The sequence below is a fragment of the Chiloscyllium punctatum genome, chromosome 29 (assembly GCF_047496795.1).
Source record: "Chiloscyllium punctatum isolate Juve2018m chromosome 29, sChiPun1.3, whole genome shotgun sequence".
Taxonomy (NCBI): Eukaryota; Metazoa; Chordata; class Chondrichthyes; order Orectolobiformes; family Hemiscylliidae; genus Chiloscyllium; species Chiloscyllium punctatum.
This window is the reverse complement of record NC_092767.1, coordinates 72,781,442-72,805,407: the sequence shown is the minus strand read 5'-3', so window position 1 is coordinate 72,805,407 and position 23,966 is coordinate 72,781,442. Positions and strand designations below refer to the sequence as shown.

At 49.3% G+C, this 23,966-nt stretch overlaps 1 protein-coding gene across 4 annotated transcripts in view; it reads left to right on the top strand.

Annotated features, from left to right (window-relative positions):
• LOC140454560 (exocyst complex component 3-like protein 2) overlaps nucleotides 1–23,966 on the top strand; it is a 63,563-nt gene that overhangs the window by 20,191 nt on the left and 19,406 nt on the right. For all 4 annotated transcript variants that reach the window (XM_072549397.1, XM_072549400.1, XM_072549399.1 and 1 more), the window contains exons 3-6: nucleotides 2,487–3,105; nucleotides 9,093–9,207; nucleotides 10,658–10,762; nucleotides 13,921–14,021. In XM_072549397.1, coding sequence (XP_072405498.1) covers nucleotides 2,487–3,105; nucleotides 9,093–9,207; nucleotides 10,658–10,762; nucleotides 13,921–14,021 — 940 coding nt within the window. The remainder of the gene's footprint in view (nucleotides 1–2,486; nucleotides 3,106–9,092; nucleotides 9,208–10,657; nucleotides 10,763–13,920; nucleotides 14,022–23,966) is intronic.

Here is a 23,966-nt window from a genome sequence, read left to right as displayed (position 1 = left end):
CCCGCAGACTGCAGCGGTTCAAGATGGCAGCTCACCGCTGAAATAACTCCACGGAGGCTGTTATCCGTCACCAAAACTGAACAGTCCTTGACCTCAGTAAGACCCCATTCAGAGGCAGCTCTCAGAGTGAACAGAACCCCTGACCCTCCTGTTTCTATCTGTCAGCCAGGGCTCCCTGATTGAACCAGGTTGACAGCCCCAGTCAGGGAACTCAGATTCCACAAGATTCAAGGACAGTTCCTTCCCTGTTGTTATTAGACTTCTGAACGTCCCTCTCGAATTTTAAATCTTATGTTGATCTTGCTTTTGGTGATGTGGAGGAGCCAGTCTTGGACTGGGGTGGACAAAGTTATATATAACATAACACCAGGTTATAGTCCAACAGGTTTATTTGAAATTGCAGGCTTTCGGAACGCTGCCCCTTTGTCAGGTGAAATTCACTCCGAAAACTTGGGATGTCAAATAAACCTGTCAGACTATAACCTGGTGTCGTGTGACGTCTGACCTTGCTTTGTTCTATCACCCTGCGATCTTTGTGTGGCATGACGTGCCTGTACTGCACACAAAACAAAGCTTTTCACTGTACTCAGGTAAATGTGACGATAATAAATCAAATCAAATCAAATCCAGATGATCTCATCATAATCATTACACCCACCACCTTCCCAAGGGGCAACTAGGGACAGGCAACAAATGCTGGGCCTAGCCAGTGACGCCCACATCTCTTGAATGATTTGTTAAACAAAACTCCTTAAAACATTCAGTGTTTTGGCTGCTTTCTGCGGTAGAGAATTTGACAGACTCCCCCACTCTTCCAGCTGAAGACATTTCTCCTCATCTCAGTCCTATCCTGTATCCTTAACCTTGTGATGACAATTTCTAAAAGTTATTTTGTCCTTGGTTTCTCTCACGAGAGGTTGTAAAGGCAGAGGTGCCGAAGAGTCTGGTTTAATAATGGAAAGGGAGTGGCTAGTTTAGATTAGATTCCCTACAGTATGGAAACAGGCCCTTCGGCCCAACCAGTCCACACTGACCCTCCGAAGAGTAACCCACCTCCCTCTGGCTAATGCACCTAACACTATGGGCAATTTAGCAAGGCCAATTCACCTAACCTGCATGTCTTTGGACTGTGGGAGGAAACCGGAGAACCTGGAAGAAACCCACGGAGACATGGGGAGAATATGCAAACTCCACACAGACAGTCACCCGAGGCTGGAACTGAACCCGGGTCCCCGGTCTCCCAGTTCAGGTTTTCTTAGTTCGTTTGAGCTGTAGCACTCACAAGGTTCTGGAGTCCAGGGGAGTTGCAAACTTCATAGCATCCCTACTTTGTGGAAACAGGCCATTTGGCCCAGTAAGTCCACACCAGCCCTCCCAAGAGTACTCCCGAGACCCATTCCCCTCCTATTCTATGTTTCTCCTGACTAGCCCACACATCCCTGGACACTATAACGTGGCCAATCCACCCTAACCTGCACATCTTTGGACTGTGGGAGGAAACCGGAGCACCCGGAGGAAACCCACGCAGACACGGGGAGAATGTGCAAACTCCACACAGTCAGTCGCCCGAGGCTGGAATCGAACCCAGGACCCTGGCGCTGTGAGGCAGCAGTGCTAACCACTGAGCCACCGTGCCACTCGTATTCGTCAGTGAGGAATACCTCTGACATTCTATTGAAGTCTCTCTCTTTGGTTGTGCTCCCCTCCTGCCTGTAAGAATCTGTCTTTGAATTCATCTTTTTGCCAAAGGGCTGTGTTTGTGGGATGTTATTGTACTGGAACAGTTAATTAGTAATAGTTACTGTGTCAGGTCGGTTAACTTTTCCAACAGTTAAGTTATTCTAAAACTCTGGTTTCTTTTGTTCGTGTTGCGACTGTAGAGTTTAAATAGATTCTGTTTTGCTTAAAGCCGGGTGGTTTGACCAGCTGTATCCCAACTGGAACATCCACTTCACATCTGCCTTCAAAATAAGGAAAAGTTAGGGTCTAGGCTACCTTCTTAAAATATTTTGAGGGGTCTGGCCTGGTCTATCACCGACTGTTGAAATGGAATCTGTGTTCACAAGAATGGCCCAAGGAATGAAATGCTTAACATCTGAGGAACATTTGAGGACCCTGGGTCTTAAGAGGAGGGGGTAGGATCTAATTGAAACTTACAGAATACTGAATGGCCTGGACAGAGTGGATGTTGGGAAGACGTTTCCAATGGTAGGCCTTTTCCCTGGAACCTACACTCACTGCCACAGAGGGTTGTGGAGGCCATGTTATTGAGTGTATTTAAGACGGAGATAGATAGGTTCTTGGGAATCAAGGGTTACGGAGAGAAAGAGGGGGAATGGGGCTGAGAAACCTACCAGCCATGATTGAATGGTGGAGCAGACTCGATGGACTGAATGGCCTAATTTTTACTCCTATGTCTGATGGATTAAGGGGGTCAGTCGGTTGAACTCTCCAAACGGTTAACGTTTCCGTTTCCTCCCATTCAGTGCTCGAGATCCACAAACTGATCGAGAGGAGGGAGCTGGCGCTTGCGAATAGCCACATTGTGGAGTTGGAGGCGGAGGAGGAGGTCGAGAGGGTGAGGAACGCCGAGGGGGGCAAAGATGGCAGCAGAAAAGCGAAGGACGTCGAGCTGCTGTACGAGGCATTGGAGGGCGAGCTGAAGAAGATTGTCGCCGAGTCCCTCAGCCAAGCCCCGGAGATGACGCACCTGGAGCAGCTGGTGCGGACAATTGAGGAGGAGGAGAAGGTGGACAGGGCGTGGACCACCCGAGGAGGTCTCCCTGGGGGCCCCAGGCCCAGGGAGCTGCGTCAAAAGTGGCGGGAAATGGTGAGGGAATCGGTAGCCGCGAGATTGTCCAGTTGCCAGGGCGACGCCCCAATCGACCAGCGCCTGAAACACCTCAAAGAGCAGATCACGAGCGACCTGATAACCATCCGAAAGAATCTCGTTCTGGCCTACCCAAAGGAGTACGATGCGTTCAATGTCCACGTTAACAGCTACCACGAGGTGGTTTCCTCCTGCCTCGCCGAGATGGCCCAGAAGGATCTAGAAATTCACCAACTCTACAGCTTCCTCCAGTGGTGCCATAACGATTACTTCAGGTGAGTGTCCCCGAGTTGGGGAAGAACGCCCACCGAGCAACCATTGGCGGTTCCTGCCTGACGTCATAATAATGGGACATATCATTGGATAACTGTGGGGACTGGAGGTCTCACTACCAGAGTTGGTTGCCATGCCAGCACTAAGGGAACATGGGGATTATAAGGTGGAAGAGCAGCCCTAGGTTTGTTGAGCAGAACGTTCCAGCTCAACATCCAAATGACAGGCACGAGTAGGCCATTTGGCCCCTCTGCCTGCTGCACCAATCAATGAAATCAGACAGACATAGAGACGTACAGCATGAAAACAGACCCTTCGGTCCAACCCGTCCATGCCGACCAGATATCCCAACCTAATCTAGTTCCATCTGCTGGCACCCGGCCCATATCCCTCCAAACCCTTCCTATTCATATACTCATCCAGATGCCTTTTGAATGTTGTAATTGTACCAGCCTCCACCACTTCCTCTGGCAGCTCATTCCATACACGCACCACCCTCTGTGTGAAAAAGTTGCCCCTTAGGTCTCTTTTATATCTTTCCCCTCTCACCTTAAACCTATGCCCCTCTAGTTCTGGACTCCCCCACCCAGGGAAAAGACTTTGTCTATTTATCCTATCCATGCCCCTCATGATTTTATAAACCTCTATAAGGTCACCCCTCAGCCTCCGACGCTCCAAGGAAAACAGGCCCAGCCTGTTCAGCCTCTCCCTGTAGCTCAAACCCTCCAACCCTGGCAACATCCTTGTAAATCTTTTCTAAACCCTTTCAAGTTTCACAACATCCTTCCTATAGCAGGGCAACCAGATTTACATGCAATATTCCAATAGAGGCCTAACCAATGTCCTGTACAGCTATAACACGACCTCCCAATGACCTCCCAACCCCGATATAAGTAGTTCTTCCATAAGTGATGGTTGTGTAGCCCTGTGTGATAGAAAAATCACGCTTTGGAAACAGCACTTTAAGTGTTGGTGCTGTAATCGTGTTACAGCCGACACACATTTTAAAAGGTTGCACTCTAGAAATAGTGTCCCCAATTCGCCAATCGCGAATTCGCTTTAGCGAAATGCGTGTTATAGTAGAGCGACCTGTACTCAATGCACTGACCAATAGAGGCAGGTGCACCAAATGCTGCCTTCACTATCGTATTTTCGAGAAGCTATGAACCTACACTCTTTGTTCGCAACTTTATCGGTCCACTCCAAGTACTCCCCTCCCCCTTTGACCTATCACCCCCATTCTTAACTAGAATCGATCCACCACTGCCCTTTTCAGATACCCTCCTCCACCACTTTTTGGGGAAGAGAGTTCCTCAGACACATCACACCTCTGAGGGAATACAAATTCACCTCATCCCTGTCTTAAACAGGCAGGGGGAATGATTCCTTACTTTTAAACAGTGACCCCTGGTTTGAGGTTCTCCACAGATGGGAAGGAGCATCCATTCCACATCCACTCACTCATAATCTTGTGTGTTTAAGTATAGTCACCTCCTAAACCCCAGAGGGCACAGGCCTACGCACTCAGATCGCTGGTCATAGAATCCCGACAGTGTGTGGTCACGGCCACAAGTCCATACTGCCCCTCCGAAGAGCCAGAACCATTCCCTTACTATTTTATATTTCCCCCTGACTAATGCACCTCACCTGCACATCCCTGAACACTACGGGGCACTTTCCCACGGCCAATCCATCCGAACCTGCACACCTTTGGACTGTGGGAGGAAACCCACGCAGACACGGGGAGAATGTGCAAGCATGACACAGACAGACGCCCGAGGCTGGAATCGAACCGGGGTCCTTAGAGCTGTGAGGCAGCAGCGCTAACCGCTGAGCCACCGTGCCAGGGTGATCCTAACAGCATGGGTTCAATTCCTGCAGCCAGCTTTGGACAGGTTGGTCAGAAAACATCGAAAACAGAGTAGTGAGAGCCCGATAGGGGAATGTCGCCTTCCTTGAGGTAGTCAATCAGCTTGACCACAGTTTCGGTCTCCTTTACTTGAGAAAGGGTGTACTGGCTCTGGAGGGGGTGGTTCCTAAACTGAGGGGGTTGATTTATGAGGAGAGACTGATTAGACTGGGATTATATTCATTGGAATTTAAAAGAAAGGGTGGGGGGGGCTCTGAAAGAAACATATAAAATTATGAAGGGAATAAATAAGATAAGAGGTGGAGAGAATGTTTCCACTGGCGGGTGAATCTAGAACCAGGAGGAAAAGCCTCAAAATAAGGGGGAGTGGGTTTGGGACTGAGCTGAGGAGGAACTTCTTCCCCCAGAGGGTTGGGAATCTGTGGAATTCCCCGCCCAATGAAGCAGTTGAGGCTTCCCTGGTGAATAATTTCAAGGTGAAGATAGAGTTTTGAACAGTAAAGGGATTAAGGGTGATGGTGAGTGGGGTAAGTGGAGCTGAACCCAAGATAAAGGTCAGCCGTGATCTTATTGAATGGTGGGGTAGGGTGGAGAGGGGCCGGATGGCCTACTCCTGCTCCTCGTTGTTATGTCCAGTGTCCAGGCCCGTATTGGGTTGGGAGGTGGTGGGGGGGGGTGGAGGGAGAGGGGCAGAGGTGTTTGTACCACATGACCGCTGGTTTCCACGGAAACCGTAACCCCCCTGAGGTGGCTTCGGAAGCTGGGCACCGGGGGGGGAGCCTTTCGGTTACATCATGCTGTTCACTGCCTCCACACCTCGCGGCCAAGCGACATGTTTCTGAAACGCAGCCGGTTTGAAAAACGGAGAAAGGAGGCAACAGCTGATTGGCCGCACAGCAAGATCCCACAAGTGACACTGGGGAATGATTGTCAGATTGCAGCGAGAGAAAAGAAACTGAAAGGATGCTGGCAATCTGGAACAGAGACAGAGCTCGGGTTACTGTACCGAGATACAGTGAATTGCGTGTTCCACAGGCAGATCATACCCAACTAAGGGCCCTCAGCAGGTCTGGAAGCATCTGTGGATTGGGAAATAGAATTAACATTTCAGGTCCAGTGACCCTCCTTCAGAACCAGGGTCTTGTGTGATACAGCGTCAAGGTGGCTCAGTGGTTAACACTGCTGCCTCACAGCGCCAGGGACCTGGGTTTGATTCCACCTCGGGCGACTGTCTGTGTGGAGTTTGCACATTCTCCCCGTGTCTGCGTGGGTGTCCTCCCATAGTCCAAAGATGTGCAGGTCAGGGTGGATTAGCGGTACTCAATTACCCATGGTGTCCAGGCTAGGTGCATTAGGTAGGGGTGGGTTACTCTTCAGAGGGTCAATGTAGACTCGTTAGGCTGAAGGGCCTGTTTCCACACTGTAGGGATTCTATTCTTTGGCTCTATATCCAGTCTACAATCACTGTAAGAGGCCTCAGTTTAAAATAACCTTTTAAGAGATTGAAATAACTCCACGGAGGCCGGTATCCCATCACCAAGTCACCCTTTATTTACACGTGCGTGGGTTCTGACTGCCCAGCTCAGAGCCAGTCCCTAGAGTGAGGGGACACTCTTGCTAATTTTGTTTTTGAACATGATGTCTGACACACCTGTTATTTTCCATTATTTTCCCCAGACCATCATCTGACAGCGGCTGTGTTTATTTTTCCCCAGCCCCCATGTCGTGTGTGTGTGTGCCGGTGTGGGACACAGTGAAGAACAACAAGGGTGTAAATCTTTATTTATATTCCACCACCAGGAAGAAAGAAAACACCCGAGTGGCCAGTGACAAGCAGTGCCCTTCTCAGAGGGCAGTGCTGTGTGATCAAACAGTGAAGGGGAGGGCAGGGATAAAATCAAAATAAAGTTGGAGGGGGAAATAATGCACTCCACTCCCTGCGGCGCCCACCTCTCCCTGAACAACTCCAGGGTGTTGGTGGACACCGCGTGTGAGACTGCTTTTTTTTAAGAGCCAGCTCTCAGAGTGAACAGCACCTCTGAAGAGACTCTTTTTTTATTTTTTAATTATTTTTTTTTTCTTTTTTCCAGAGTGTTAGTGGACACCGTGTGCTCCTTCTCCAAGGACACCCCGGCCCTAACGTAACTCCCCTTTTTATTTTTTTAAAATTAAAAAAATTTTTTTTTTAAATTTAACCCCCACACTACCGCCTAACTGCGGTAGTGCTTATTTTTTCCCCAGCACCCATGGTGTGTGTGTATGTGCAGGTGTGAGACACAGTGAAAGACACAGTGCACGAATCTTTATTCAATTTCCACCACCAGGAAGATAGGAAAACACCCGGGTGGCCAGTGACAAGCACTGCCCTTCAAACCACAGGGCAATGCTGTGTGAGCAAAACAGTGGAGGGGAGGGTAGGGATTAAATCAAAATAGAGTTGGAGGGAGAAATAATGCACTCCACTCCCTGCGGCGCCCACCTCTCCCTGGACAACTCCAGGGTGTTGGTGGACACTGCGTGCTCCTTCTCCAAGGACACCCGGGCTCTAACGTAACCCCGGAAGAGGGGCAGGCAGTCGGCCCTAACGACCCCCTCCACGGCCCGCTGCCTGGACCTGGACACTCCTGTTTCTTTTTTTTTATTTTATTAAACAGTTACAAAACAGTTTATAAAAAAACAGTTAACATTTACAGCTGTTTACAACAACAATTTTACAAGGGAGAGGAGCAGCAAAGCCAGGCCCCAAACCCTACCGTTCAACCAGTTTACAGGGAATTGAGGACTAACCATAAATCCCAGTTTCAACTATAAAAAGACAGCAACAATGACCTTTATATATAAGACAATCCAGTTACATAAAAGAAGTGCAAATAATACAGACCCAGCAAGCCCCCACCCCTCCCACCTTCCGACCACTCTAAGGCAGCCCGCCCCTACCCACCTTCCGGCTCTCGGTCCACCCCATGCCCCTTCCAGTTCTCGGTCCGCCATGACACCCCTTTCAACCACCTCTAGGACAGTCCACCCTGGTACCTGCCTAGGGCGACAGCGTACAGGACGGCCTACCCACCTTCCGGCTCCACTAACCACCCTCAGCGCCTTTCGACCACCTCTGGGGCAACACTCCTGTTTATTTATTTTTAATTTTCTTTTGGAGGCAGGCCTCTCCTCAGGCAACAGCAGCAGCAGCAGCAGCGGTGGAGGTCCTGGGGAGGGGCCCCAAGGCAAGTCCCAGGCAGCAGCAGGGAGGCAGGCCCCAAGCAGCAACAGGGAGAGTCCTCGTACGTGTTCACACACAGAGTCACAGTCCTATACTGAGCCAATTTCTCCAGAAGGGGGGAAAACACCCAAGTGGCCAGTGACAAGCACTGCCCTTCTCTCCTGTTTATTATTTTAATCCCCTGTTAATTTTTTTTTTAAACACCCGAGTGGCCAGTGACAAGCAGTGCCCTTCAACAAAAAGGCAATGCTGTGTGAGCAAAACAGTGAAGGGGAGGGTAGGGACTAAATCAAAATAGAGTTGGAGGGAGAAATAATGTACTCCACTCCCTGCGGCGCCCACCTCTCCCTGAACAACTCCAGGGTGCTGGTGGACACCGCGTGCTCCTTCTCCAAGGAATTCCCTGGTTTTTTTCTTTTCTTCTTTTTCTTTTTTTCTTTTTTTCCCCAGCACCCATGGTGTGTGTGTGTGTAGATGTGAGACACAGTGAAAAGACACAAAGTGCACCAATCTTTATTCAATTTCCACCACCAGGAAGATAGGAAAAACACCCGAGTGGCCAGTGACAAGCACTGCCCTTCAAACCACAGGGCAGCTGAACCCAAAGGACTGTCCACCGGCCGACAGGCGCCCGTGCCTCCCCCCTCGGAGGTCAACCTGGCGCCGGGTAACACTCCTGTTTATATCTGTCAGCCAGGGCTCCCTGATTGGATCAGGTTAACAGCCCCAATCAGGGGACTCGCAGACAATGACATCCATCTGGCCTTTGCTCCAATCACTGCAGAGGTTACTGCTCCTTCAGTACGACACTGCGGGATTTGAACCCGTAACTGCGGGCGGGTTAGCCACACAGCTTTGGCTGATCCTTTCATGCTTCCCCTTGGTGGTTTCTCTTTCAGAGATGTGGTGGGACACGAGGAACTTGCTGCACATATCAGAAAACAACAGCTGAAACCATTGCTACCACCAGAGACTGTGCAGCAGCTCGAAGACAGATGCATTGCCCTGGTGAAGGTAAGAACAAAACTTGTAGGCCCACCCGCCATTTTGGAAAGCAAAAAAAACACCGAAACCTTCCAGAAACTGGGCTAGAGCATCCCCCTATCTCCATGACACATGGGGGGGCGGAGGAGAGGTTACAGTTTCACAATTGTCAGTGAGGGAGGTAGGAGTGAGATGGGGAGAGTCGAGAGTGTGGTGCTGGAAAAGCACAGCATCCGAGGAGCAGGAGAGTCAACGTTTTGGGCAAAAGCCATTCATCCATGAGATAAGGAGAGATTGCTTTAATCAGGGAGTTGTCTCTTCATTCATTCACCATTTATTGCCCACTCCTAATTGCCCAGAGGACAGTTAAGAATCACAGAGATGTACAGCACAGGAACAGACCCTTCGGCCCAACTCGTCCATGCCGGCCAGATATCCCAATCCAATCTAGTCCCACCTGCCAGCACCCGGCCCATATCCCTCCAAACCCTTCCTATTCATATACCCATCCAGATGCCTTTTATATGCTGTAATTGTACCAGCCTCCACCACTTCCTCTGGCAGCCCATTCCATACACGTACCACCCTCTGCGTGAAAAAGTTGCCCCTTAGGTCCCTTTTATATCTTTCCCCTCTCACCCTAAACCTACGCCCTCTAGCTCTGGACTCCCCCACCCCAGGAAAAAGACTTTAGCTATTCACCCTATCCATGCCCCTCATGATTTTATAAACCTCTATCAGGTCACCCCTCAGCCTCCAACACTCCAGGGAAAGCTTGGAGCCCATTGCTGTTGGTCTGGAGTCACATGTAGGCCCCAAGTGGGTAAGGATGGTAGTTTCCTTCCCTAAAGGACATTAGCGAACCAGATGGGTATTTCCAACTATTGACAATGGATCGTTTTCAGACGTTTCGTCACCATACTAGGTAACATCTCAGTGAGCTTTGTCTGGAATGTGGTGACGAAACATCTGAAAACAGACCTTCCAGTTCAGCAAGCAAACCTACATCCAGGACCTCAACCTGAGCTACAAATCTTCTCAAAACTTATTGACAATGGATTTATGGTCATCATTAGACTCTTCATTCTGGATTTTTTTTTAAAAATTGAATTCAAATCCACGATTTGCCGTGATGGGATTCCAACCTTGGCTGTCAAGTCCTGGAGTGAGACTTAAACGTGGAGCATCTGATTCTGAGGTTACCTCAATTTATCGCTACGGGAGACTGGACCGCAGTGAGAGTTCGAGAGCATCCGTTGGGTGTTAGGGTGCTTCTGGCGATAAAAGAATTGATCGGGGAGGAGGAGCCAGGGTGTGGGGATCAGATGTAGGTCGAGCAGGATTATCCAACACACACCTGAGTTGGGAGGGCTCGGCCAATTGGGATTGGAAAGGGCTGTGATTTCTCACTGTCCGTTACCTGAGCACAAACACAGGCGCGAGATCTTTCTAATTGCTTCACTTGGATTGTGTTTCAAAGACGCAGATTACGAAAAATATGGATGAGGAGCTCAGCGTAGAGAAAGAGAAATGGCAGCAGGGGACTGACACCTATCAATCAGAACTGTCAACCAAGGTGATTCAGGTAATGTCAATCACTGAGGGCATCCACCCTGCGAAACAGTTACAGTCTGCCTGGAGAATCACATTTCACATTCAGCATCGAGATGCGGCCAAATTGTCACCCTGAAAATGGACCTGTTGTAGTTAAACCCAAGGTGCCTCTTTCCTGTTGCACTTAATACCACTGAGTGTCTCCCTCAAACATTTCAGAAGGGGGCTAACACTCCATCTTTCATAGGGATCCCAGATGGAGAGACTCCATCTTTAATAGGGATCCCAGATGGAGGGACTCCATCTTTAATAGGGATCCCAGATGGAGGGACTCCATCTTTAATAGGGATCCCAGACGGAGAGACTCCATCTTTAATAGGGATCCGAGACGGAGAGACTCCATCTTTAATAGGGATCCCAGACGGAGAGATTCCATCTTTAATAGGGATCCCAGACGGAGAGACTCCATCTTTAATAGGGATCCCAGATGGAGAGACTCCATCTTTAACATGGATCCCAGACGGAGAGACTCCATCTTTAATAGGGATCCCAGACGGAGAGACTCCATCTTTAATAGGGATCCCAGATGGAGAGACTCCATCTTTAATAGGGATCACAGACAGAGAGATTCCATCTTTAATAGGGATCCCAGACGGAGAGACTCCATCTTTAATAGGGATCCCAGACGGAGAGACTCCATCTTTAATAGGGATCCGAGACGGAGAGACTCCATCTTTAATAGGGATCCCAGACGGAGAGATTCCATCTTTAATAGGGATCCCAGATGGAGAGACTCCATCTTTAATAGGGATCCCAGACGGAGAGACTCCATCTTTAATAGGGATCCCAGACGGAGAGACTTCATCTTTAATAGGGATCCCAGACGGAGAGACTCCATCTTTAGTAGGGATCCCAGACAAAGAAACTCCATCTTTAATAGGGATCCCAGACGGAGAGACTCCATCTTTAATAGGGATCCCAGACGGAGAGACTCCTTCTTTATTAGGGATCCCAGACACAGAGACTCCATCTTTAATAGGGATCCCAGATGGAGAGACTCCATCTTTAATAGGGATCCCAGACGGAGAGACTCCATCTTTAATAGGGATCCCAGATGGAGAGACTCCATCTTTAATAGGGATCCCAGACGGAGAGACTCCATCTTTAATAGGGATCCCAGACAAAGAAACTCCATCTTTAATAGGGATCCCAGACGGAGAGACTCCATCTTTAATAGGGATCCCAGACGGAGAGATTCCATCTTTAATAGGGATCCCAGACGGAGAGATTCCATCTTTAATAGGGATCCCAGACGGAGAGACTCCATCTTTAATAGGGATCCCAGATGGAGAGACTCCATCTTTAATAGGGATCCCAGACGGAGAGACTCCATCTTTAATAGGGATCCCAGACGGAGAGACTTCATCTTTAATAGGGATCCCAGACGGAGAGATTCCATCTTTAATAGGGATCCCAGATGGAGAGACTCCATCTTTAATAGGGATCCCAGACGGAGAGACTCCATCTTTAATAGGGATCCCAGACGGAGAGACTTCATCTTTAATAGGGATCCCAGACGGAGAGACTCCATCTTTAGTAGGGATCCCAGACAAAGAAACTCCATCTTTAATAGGGATCCCAGACGGAGAGACTCCATCTTTAATAGGGATCCCAGACGGAGAGACTCCTTCTTTATTAGGGATCCCAGACAAAGAGACTCCATCTTTAATAGGGATCCCAGATGGAGAGACTCCATCTTTAATAGGGATCCCAGACGGAGAGACTCCATCTTTAATAGGGATCCCAGATGGAGAGACTCCATCTTTAATAGGGATCCCAGACGGAGAGACTCCATCTTTAATAGGGATCCCAGACAAAGAAACTCCATCTTTAATAGGGATCCCAGACGGAGAGACTCCATCTTTAATAGGGATCCCAGACGGAGAGATTCCATCTTTAATAGGGATCCCAGACGGAGAGATTCCATCTTTAATAGGGATCCCAGACGGAGAGACTCCATCTTTAATAGGGATCCCAGATGGAGAGACTCCATCTTTAACATGGATCCCAGACGGAGAGACTCCATCTTTAATAGGGATCCCAGACGGAGAGACTCCATCTTTAATAGGGATCCCAGATGGAGAGACTCCATCTTTAATAGGGATCACAGACAGAGAGATTCCATCTTTAATAGGGATCCCAGACGGAGAGACTCCATCTTTAATAGGGATCCCAGACGGAGAGACTCCATCTTTAATAGGGATCCCAGACGGAGAGACTCCATCTTTAATAGGGATCCGAGACGGAGAGACTCCATCTTTAATAGGGATCCCAGACGGAGAGATTCCATCTTTAATAGGGATCCCAGATGGAGAGACTCCATCTTTAATAGGGATCCCAGACGGAGAGACTCCATCTTTAATAGGGATCCCAGACGGAGAGACTTCATCTTTAATAGGGATCCCAGACGGAGAGACTCCATCTTTAGTAGGGATCCCAGACAAAGAAACTCCATCTTTAATAGGGATCCCAGACGGAGAGACTCCATCTTTAATAGGGATCCCAGACGGAGAGACTCCTTCTTTATTAGGGATCCCAGACAAAGAGACTCCATCTTTAATAGGGATCCCAGATGGAGAGACTCCATCTTTAATAGGGATCCCAGACGGAGAGACTCCATCTTTAATAGGGATCCCAGATGGAGAGACTCCATCTTTAATAGGGATCCCAGACGGAGAGACTCCATCTTTAATAGGGATCCCAGACAAAGAAACTCCATCTTTAATAGGGATCCCAGACGGAGAGACTCCATCTTTAATAGGGATCCCAGACGGAGAGATTCCATCTTTAATAGGGATCCCAGACGGAGAGACTTCATCTTTAATAGGGATCCCAGACGGAGAGACTCCATCTTTAATAGGGATCCCAGACAAAGAGACTCCATCTTTAATAGGGATCCCAGACGGAGAGACTTCATCTTTAATAGGGATCCCAGACGGAGAGACTCCATCTTTAATAGGGATCCCAGACAAAGAGACTCCATCTTTAATAGGGATCCCAGACGGAGAGACTCCATCTTTAATAGGGATCACAGACGGAGAGACTCCATCTTTAAAAGTGATTATTATTGGAATATATTCCATTTGAAAGTTTTTTTTTTGTTTAAAGATGTTTGCCCTGTTTCCCCAGCTCCTGACAGACCATGTGGAGAACTCTGCTGCAGTCACTCAGGAGCTCGGGGCTCGGGTTGCTCTCTGCTGCCTCTCTGGCCTGGCTGACTTACTGCAAAGGTATTGTCCCACAGCGCACTGGTTACAATGAACACACAGGAGGGGAGTGGGGGCAAACTCAGTGTGGGGGGGGCGGTGGAGGGATGGTACCTGAGGGATAACCCCACAACGGACGGTTCCGAGGTCATTATCAGTTAACGGCGCAACACGCCCTGCATTAAGAATCACCTCAAAGCTAAAACAAACGCTCAAAGTTAATGAATCAGTCACATTGAATCCATATAGTGTGACAGCAGGCCATTCGGCCCATCAATTCCATACCAACCCTTCCAAAGAGCAACCCAGCTAGACCCAACCCCCTATCCCTGCATTCCCCATGGCTAAACTACACATCCCTGGACACTATGGGGCAATTTAGCACGACCAGTCCCCCCTAACCTGCACATCTTTGGGCTGTGGGAGGAAACCGGAGCAAACCCACACAGACACGGAGAGAATGTGTGAACTCCACATGGACTGTTGCCCGAGGGTGGAATCAAACCTGGGTCCTTGGTGCTGTGAGGCAGCAGGGCTAACCACTGAGCTACCATGCCACCCCACCTAGTTGGGCTCAGGGTTTTGTTTATAGGAACCCCGGTCTTTAATCTTTCGGGAGTGTGATAGTAATAATAATAATAATTATTATTATTCATTCACAGCATGTGGACATTGCTGGCTCGGCCAGTATTTATTGCCCGTCCCTAATTGCCCAGGGGACATTTAAGAGCCAAACAAGTTGCCGTAGGTCCGATGGAGGGAGGGGGTGGTGTTATTGCATTGCTGCTAGACTGTAACCTCGGGGTAAAAAGGTAAAAACAATGACTGCAGATGCTGGAAACCAGATTCTGGATTAGTGGTGCTGGAAGAGCACAGCAGTTCAGGCAGCATCCAAGGAGCTTCGAAATCGACGTTTCGGGCAAAAGCCCTTCATCAGGAATAAAGGCAGTGAGCCTGAAGCGTTGAGAGATAGGCTAGAGGAGGGTGGGGGTGGGGAGAAAGTAGCATAGAGTACAATGGGTGAGTGGGGGAGGGGATGAAGGTGATAGGTCAGGGAGGAGAGGGTGGAGTGGATAGGTGGAAAAGGAGATAGGCAGGTAGGACAAGTCCGGACACTGCTTCTTGATTTGATTTAAATTATTATTGTCCCATGTCCCGAGATACAGTGAAAAGTATTGCTTTGCGTGCTATCCAGGTAAATCCTACCTTCCATCAGGGTTAATAGAACAGAATTCAGAATGTGGTGTTATAGTTACAGAGAAGGTGCAGTGAAAGATTAACTCTAATGTATGAGAGGTCCATTCATCAGTCTGATAACAGCGAGGAAGAAGCTGTTCTTGAATCTGTTTTCAAACTTTTGTATCTTCTGCCCGATGGAAGAGGTGGAAGGTGGGAGGGGTCTATGATGATGTTGGCTGCCTTCCCAAGGCAGTGGAAAGTGTAGGCGGAGTCAGTGGATGGGAGGCTGGTGATGGACTGGGATGTGTTCACATCTCTCTGGAGTTTCTTACAATCCTGGGCAGAGCAGTTGCCATACCAGGCCACGATGCATCTGGACAGGATGCTTTCAATGGTGCGTTAATAAAAATTGGTAAGAGTCCTAGTGGACATGCTGCATTTCCTTTGCCTCCTGAGGAAGGAGAGGTCATTCTACACATGTTTTGCCAATGCAAATTGGTTATAACGCGATTGACGAATTGTGGACGATGTTTGGATAACACAAGCTTGCTCCTGAATGGGTAAAGCGAGTTTTCTATGAGTGATCTTCGTCAGGGCAGTTTTCCAGAGCGTGAGCTTGCAGAGGTATGCAACTGTCACCTTATACCAGAACAACCTGTCGAGGTGTTGGTGTTCTCCAGGGAGCACCAGGTTCAATGCTGGTATCTCCTCTGGGATTTACACTCACTCCACCAACCGGGAATAGAAAGCCACTCTCAGTAGCTGTGGCCATGTCAATTCTCCTCAGTTGTTGTAAAAACCCATCTGATTCACCAATGCCCCTTGAGGGAGGGAAATCGCTCATTCTTACCCAGCCTGGCCTGCATGTGAATCCAGTCCCAAAGTAGCATCATTGACTCATTAGCAAGCTCTGAGGCAGCTGCTCAACGCTAGACAGACAAATACAGGATTTTACTCGTGTTGGTGTTGGGATGTCATGTTGAGGTTGTACAGGACATTGGTGAGGAGAAAGTGAGGACTGCAGATGCTGGAGATCAGAGCTGGTAATGTGTTGCTGGAAAAGCGCAGCAGGTCAGGCAGCCTACAAGGAGCAGGAGAATTGACATTTCGGGCATGAGCCCTTCTTCAGGAAGGGCTCATGCCCAAACATCAATTCTCCTGCTCCTTGGATGCTTCCTGACCTGCTGCGCTTTTCCAGCAACACATTATCAGCCCAGGACATTGGTGAGGCCTCTTCTGGAGAACTGTGTCCAGTTCTGGTCGCCCTGTTGCAGGGAGGATATTATTATTAAACTGGAGAGGGTTCAGAAGATTTTTTGCCAGGATTTTGCCAGGAATGGAGGGTTTGTGTTAACGGGAGAAGCTGGATAGATTGGGACTTTTTTTTCGCTGGAGCGTCGGAGGCTGAGGGGTGACCTTACAGAGGTTTATAAAATCACGAGGGGCAGAGATAAGGTGAAATGCAAGGATCTTTTCCCTAGGATGGGGAGTTGAAAACGAGGGGGAATATTCTTAAGGTGAGAGGAGAAAAATTTTACAAACACATCCGGGCATTTTTTTTTAACACAAAGAGGGTGTTCATGTGGAATGAACTTCCAGAGTTGGTGGTGGATGTAGGTACAGTTAGAATGTTCAAAAGACATTTAGATAAGTCCATGAGTAGGAAAGATTTGGAGGGAAGTGGGTCAGGAGCAGGCAGGTGGGACTAGTTTAGTTTGGGCATATGGTCAGCATGGACTGGATGGGCCGAAGGGTCTGTTTCCGTGCTGTGTGATCCAGATCCCATCAAAGAGTAACAGCAGGAGTAGGGTGCAAAGTGCTTCCAGCTATCGAGCAGAAAGGCGCTATAGAAATACAGGTTTTTCTTGCTCTTTCGGCGTAAATCCCTGAGGTACATATTCCCACCGTCGGTTTCTTCAGCTGACGGTTGATTTCAAAGGAATGCTGCCAAAGACGTGTGTGTGTGTGTGGGCAGAGACCGTGTGCTGAGGGAGGCAGGGGATTTACTGACATTTCTCAGACAAAGAAACACTTGGAAAACAACCAAGGCCTGGGGAGGGGGGTGGGGATAAAATGCAGAGGAGGCGCATAGAGCCAGGAAGCTGTGCGCAGATTTGTCAAGGGTGGGGAGACAAACTTAATAAAACATTAGGAGCAAGGGTAGGCCATTCAGCCCATCGAATGGGCCACACCTGCTCCCACTTTCCACGTTGATAAAACGCGTTGACCAATTTCCTGGACTTCTCGAAGACTGCTGCTAGGTGGGATCTTTCTCTCTGTCAGACCGTGACTGGGGAATTGTTAAGTATCATAAAACCCCCCCACTGTGTGGGAGTAGGCCATTCAGCCCACACTGACCCTCCAAAGGGCATCCCACCAGACCCCTGTGACTCTGCCTTTCCCATGGCTACCCCACACATCCCTGGACAGGGTGGGGGCAATTTCCCATGGCCAATCCACCCTAACCTGGGCATTGATGGACTGTGAGAGGAAGCCCACACAGACACGGGGATGAATGTGCAAACTCCACACAGACAGTCGCCCGAGGCTGGTATCGAACCCAGGTCCCTGGCGCCATGAGGCAGCAGTGCTAGCCACTGAGCCACTGTACTGCCCCTATAATCTGCTGTTACACAGGAAATGCTAACTTAACTTGATTTAAAGGTGGGGTCCCAATTTCCAACTCTTCCCCGCACCCACCACTTGCCCCAACTTCCTGGGTGCCAGAATTATTGAAGAGGAAGGAAAATTTACATTTTACAGTCAAAATGATACTGACACAGGAGATCTGAAACCGAAAGCGCTGGAAAAACTCAGCAGTATCTGCGGCGAGAGAAACACCAAGTTAACAGTTTCACGTCCAGTGAGAGTAAGGTGGGTGGTGGTGGTGGAGGGGGGGTTCAGTTAGTTCGGTTGGCTGGATGGCTGGTTTGCAACATGGGTTCAATTCTGAGGTGACCCTGAAGGACTCTCCTTCCTCACCTCTCCCCTCGCCCGCGGCATGGTGACCCTCAGGTCAAATCACCACCAGTTGTCTCTCTGTCTAATGAGAGAGCAACCCCTATAAGATCTTCCCCTTTACCTCATAAGACAGAGCTTTCAGGGTTAATGGGTCAGTGACTTTAAGCATTGTCTCACTGGATTGACATCAGGGTGAGGGGTGAGGGTGAACAATGAGTCTTTTATTGAGGGCAAAAGGAATGTCAAAAATTCGAGCAAGACTCCACACCCATTTCCCCCACCCTCACGCCTTCAATCGTGTTTCCCACCTGCCCCCTAAAGTTGCTACACTATTTTTCTGTAGGTTTGTCGCTGCCTCTGCTACCCAAAGGTGCAGAAGAAAAATCCCATTTGTAGGAATTCGCACAGAATATTTTATTTCCCAGAAAGCGCCCACATGTGGTGAGATCCTACAAAGGTTAGAATTCCCTGTTCGGCCCCAGCGCTAGAGGGAAACACCAAGGTGGGAATCTCAAGGCTAGCCCTGGGCTGTGTTTAAAAGCCAAAATTTAGACAAGGCCACACTGGACGTGAAACTGTTAACTCGGTGTTTCTCTCGCCCCAGACACTGCTGGGTTTTTCCAGCACTTTCTGTTTCTGTTTCCGATCACCTGTGTCAGGAGCATTTTGATTTGAATATCTAAATTTTGTTTCCCCCTTCGATAGTTTGCAACTTTATTTCGGGCGCCCAGGGAGTTTGCAGCTAAAGTAACGCTAGTCGCCTTTCCAGTGTGGAGCCTAACTGTTCTGTAAGATCAAAAGAAGGCCATTCATAAGGGTGCCCTGTAAGTGTGGCACGGTGGCTCATTGGTTAGCGCTGGCCTCTCACGGTGCCAGGGACATGGGTTCGATTCCACCCTTAGGTGACTGTCTGTGTGACCTTTGCACGGGCTTGCTCCCACAGTTGCAAAGGTGTCCAGGTTAGGTGGGTTAACCGTGGGAAATGCACGGTTATAGGGTAGGGGTGTGGTGCTATTCAGAGGGTATGCGTGGACTTGATAGCAAAATGGTCTGCTTCAACCAAGTAGGTCATCAGCCCAGAATCTGATCCTGTTTCGGCGGTGGGGGGGGGAACAAAACATGTTTGTGTTTTGTTTCTCATTTTACCCAATCGCTTCAAGGCTGCCCCTATGCAGATCTAATTTTTTTCCTTTTCAATATTATATTAGAATACCTACAGTGTGGAAACAGGTCATTTGACCCAACAAGTCCATACTGACCCTCTGAACAGTAACCCACCCAGACCCATTCCCCTACCCTACATTTACCCCTGACTAATGAGCCAAACCTGCACATCCCATGGCAGTAGGGTACGATTTAGCACAGCCAATCCACCCTAACCTGCACATCCCTGGGCACTATGGGACAATTTAGCACGGCCAATCCACCCTAACCTGCACATCCCTGGGCACTATGGGACAATTTAGCATGGCCAGTCAACCCTAACCTGTACATCTTTGGACAGTGGGAGGAAGCCCATACAGTATGGTGGCTCAGTGGTTAGCATTGTTGCTTCCACAATGTCAGGGGCCCAGGTTCGATTCCTGCCTCAGGTGATTGTCTGTGTGGAGTTTGCACTGTCGGCACCCCCCACCCCCCTTCCTTCACTTGTGCTATGCTCATCTCTATCTGCCCATCTTGGTTCAATAATGTCTATCAACCTCAGCTTTGAAGCTTCTATTGCACACTCTTCCTCTTCCCCCTTCCCGTTATGTCTGTACTGTGTCCTAGAGGGGTACAGCCCAGAAACAGACCCTTTGGTCTAACCTATCCATGCCGACCAGATATCCCAACCCAACCTGCCAGCACTTGGCCCATATCCCTCCAAACCCTTCCTATTCATATACCCATCCAGATGCCTTTTAAATGCTGTCATTGTACCAGCCTCCATCCACATCCTCTGACAGCTCATTCCATGCACGTACCACCCTTTGTGTAAAGATGATGCCCCTTAGGTCCCTTTTAAATCTGTCCCCTCTCACCCTAATCCTATCCCCTCTAGTTTTGGACATTCCCCTACCCTGGGGAAAAGACCATTCTATCCATGTCCCTTGTGATGTTGTAAAGCTGTATAAGGTCATGCCTCAGCTCTCTGTAGAGTAATGTCCTCTCGTTTCCAATGCTCCCATTGACCCTGCAAATGTTTTTTGCCCTCAAGTACCCATCCAATTTTGTTTTGCATTCCTTCACCAAACCTGCCTACGTCGGCAATGGATTCCTCGTTATTGTTACTCACTGTTTAAGGTAAAATCTTCCTAATGGACTCCCTCGCCTTTCTTGGTCATAGCTTCAAATCTGTCCCCCCCCCACCCAACCCCACCATAGTCCATGTAACATCTGTGACTGGGTCACTCCTTCCCCCCCCCCCCCCCCCCCCCAATCTGAATCTTAGCTCGGGACTCATGCCTCAAATGGACTTGACCCAGAATCATTTGGTTCGAGGATTTCTGGGTCTACAGGAGAAACATGAGCAACGGGGAGGGTTGCCTACTCTGGGGGAGGTGGCGGGGGGGGGGTGGGGAGGCGTCGCGGTATATCACGGGCAGGTTCTACCACATGACCCCTCCCCACTCCCCCACCCCCACCTCATGCCAGCCCAATGGCAACATTGCCTGTGCGCCGGATGGGTTCCCTCTGAAGGTCTGAGCACCGTCGGTTGCCTTGATGACGCACTGACTCTCGAGGTTGGAGGTCACCATGCGCACAGACTCGCGGATCCACGCCCTTCAGGTGTATGGATCACTGCTCCCCCTCAGCTCCCTTGCTATTGATCCAACCTTTGGGCACCCCGCCTTCCAGCAACCAATTGGGAAAGAGAGGAGGACTCCTTGCCAAACAATTGTGTTTTCAGCTCGGGAGTTGGCCAAAGGCCTCATCCCCACCTGATTGTCCTTCCGTTGAAAACACTAAAAGTAACATTTGTAAAAATAATGGCTCTGATGGCCTACAGGTCTCTTTCTCCCCACATCCCTTTGGGTTTCCCCCAACCCACCCCCCCACTCCCAATTCGACCCAGCTTCAGGGATTTTAAGTGTCACCTCCTGACAGAGTTAGTCTTAGAAGGAGTGGACGCTGGGAAATTGTTTCTGCTAAGCGGGGAGACTAGGACTCGGCACAGCCTTAGAATTAGAGAGGGTCAATTTAGAACAGAAATGAGGAGACATTTCTTCAGCCGGAGAGTGGTGGGCCTGTGGAATTCATTGCCATGGAGCCCAGTGGAAGCCGAGACGTTAAATGTCTCCCAGGCAGAGATTGGTAAATTCTTAATTTCGCAAGGAATTATGGGATAGGGAGAGGGTGTGGGTAAGTGGCATTGAAATGCCCATCAGCCATGATTGAATGGCGGAGTGGACTCGATGGGCTGAGTGGCCTTACTTCCACTCCTATTTCTTATGGTCTTATAGTCAGAGTGAATTCACACCAGGAGACAGGTTGCTATGGTAACAGTCACCCTTTTGTGTGCACATTCGGTCTGGAAACCTGCCTGGTTGCATTGTTTCCTTGACTATTGTGTTCAAGCCCTGGATCTGCCAGCTCAAAGGCAGGGACACTACCCACTCCACCGTGTGACCTTGCTCTGCCCAGTAACTGATTGCTGAATCTCATTTACTTTTAGATAAACTAATAATGGTGTTCACCTTCCAACGTTCATCTCAGAGACACTCTCCGCTTCCTGGGGGGAATGGGTGGGGACTGGGGAATTGAACCAGTCATCATTGCTCTGTGGGAGTTGTAGGTTCCTGCTAACTCCTCTTTAAGATTCCTTTATACTTTTTGCTTCACGCTACACAAAAAGCACCTGAGATGTCAGGTCATGTCACTCAATATTTCTCTGTGGTTCCTGTTCTGCCTGAGTAACACTAAGTATTGTTGATGAAACAGCTCATTAACTCATAATCCAGTGACCTGGATCATTCCCTTTGGGTTTGAATCACTGGGTCAGCTGGAGGCCATTCAGCCCAGTTCCGCCAGCTGTCAGTTCGCCGCAGCCCCATCACAAACTGGGAAGAGGCCATTCGGCCCCTCTGCCAGGCAACACCATCGTGGCTGGTCTCCAATCTGAATCCTCACTAAACCCTAATCACCTTTCACCCCCGCCCTCCCCTTTGCTCAATGCATGATGGGTAACCCCTAGTTTTTAAACAGTCCCATTAAATTAGTAATGTAAGGTAAATTAGGTTTGACAAAGGATCAGTTAGTCTCGAAACGTCAGCTCTTTTCTCTCCTTACAGATGCTGCCAGACCTGCTGAGATTTTCCAGCATTTTCTCTTTTGGTTTCAGATTCCAGCATCCGCAGTAATTTGCTTTTATTAGGTTTGTTTTATCATTGGATCTGTGCTTCCCTGGTTAGACCAGCCCATCCTTACTTGCCCAGAGTCAACCAAGGGTCTGGAGTCATGTGTAGGCTCAGACCAGGTAAGGATGGCAGTTTCAAAAAAACACAGAAAATTTACAGCCCAGGAACAATCCCTCCAAGCCTGAGCCGATCCAAATGTACTGTTTAAACCTGTCGCCCAATCCCTAAGCATCTGTATCCCTTTGCTCCCCACCTACTCATGCATCTGCCCAGACATACCTTAAATGAATCTATCGTGCCTGCCTCTACTCGCAACGCATTCCAGGCACCTACCACCCTCTGTATGAAGTACTTACTGCGTATATCTCCCTTAAACATTTCACCTCAAACACGTGATCTCTCGTTATTGAATCCCCTTCCCGAAAGGACATGAGTGAACCAGATGGGTCTTTCCTGACAATGGACTTATGGTCATCATTCGATTCTTAATTCCCTGGCAGGAATCGAACCTGGGTCAACCCGGGCCATTACTTGGATTAGCAGCCCAATGACAATACCAGTAGGCCATTCCCTTAACAGTACGCTGGTTCAAGGTTCGCCCACATTATCTCCACGTCCACCCGGTCAAAAACCCCCTTCAGGATCTTCAGTGTTTCAAATGAGGCACCAGTGACTCGTCAAACTCAGGCAGATAATAGCCCTGGCTTCAAACTTTTCCCCTGAGTCAACCCCCCACTCGTCCTATCCCAGTAGGCCCACACGTCAATTGCTCACAAATGCCCCTTTTGGAATCCAGCTCCACCCCCTGCGTCGATATGGCACAGGAGAACATCCTTCTTGGCTGCCTCAGAAAATGGGGGAGGGGACTGGGTTTTGACTGAATCGTTGGGGGTCCTCAGGTTTGACTTCCCAGGGCCCCCGCGACCGACCCCACCCCTCCAAAACATTGTGAAAGGAAGGAGATGGTCTTAACACCATTGCGGGTGCGGAAAGATGTGAATTTGTGTAGCCTCTGGGGATTGTAGTGACATTGTGTAAGGCACGGGTTCGGGTTAGTGAGGCGCTCAGTTGTAGCTCTCTCCATCAGCGTGTCATCCCCCACCCCACACACACACACACCCACACACACACACCACACACACCCACACATACCCACACACACCCACACACCCACACACACACACACACCCACACCCCACACCCACACACACCCACACACACACCCCCACACATACACACACACACACACACCCCACACACACCCACACACACACCCCCACACATACACACACACACACCCCACACACACCCACACACACACACACATACACACACCCCAAACCCACACACACCCACACACACACCCCCACACATACACACACCCACACCCACACACGCACCCCCCACACACACACACCCACACACACACACCCCACACACACCCACACCCACACACACACCCACACCCACACACACACCCCACACACACCCA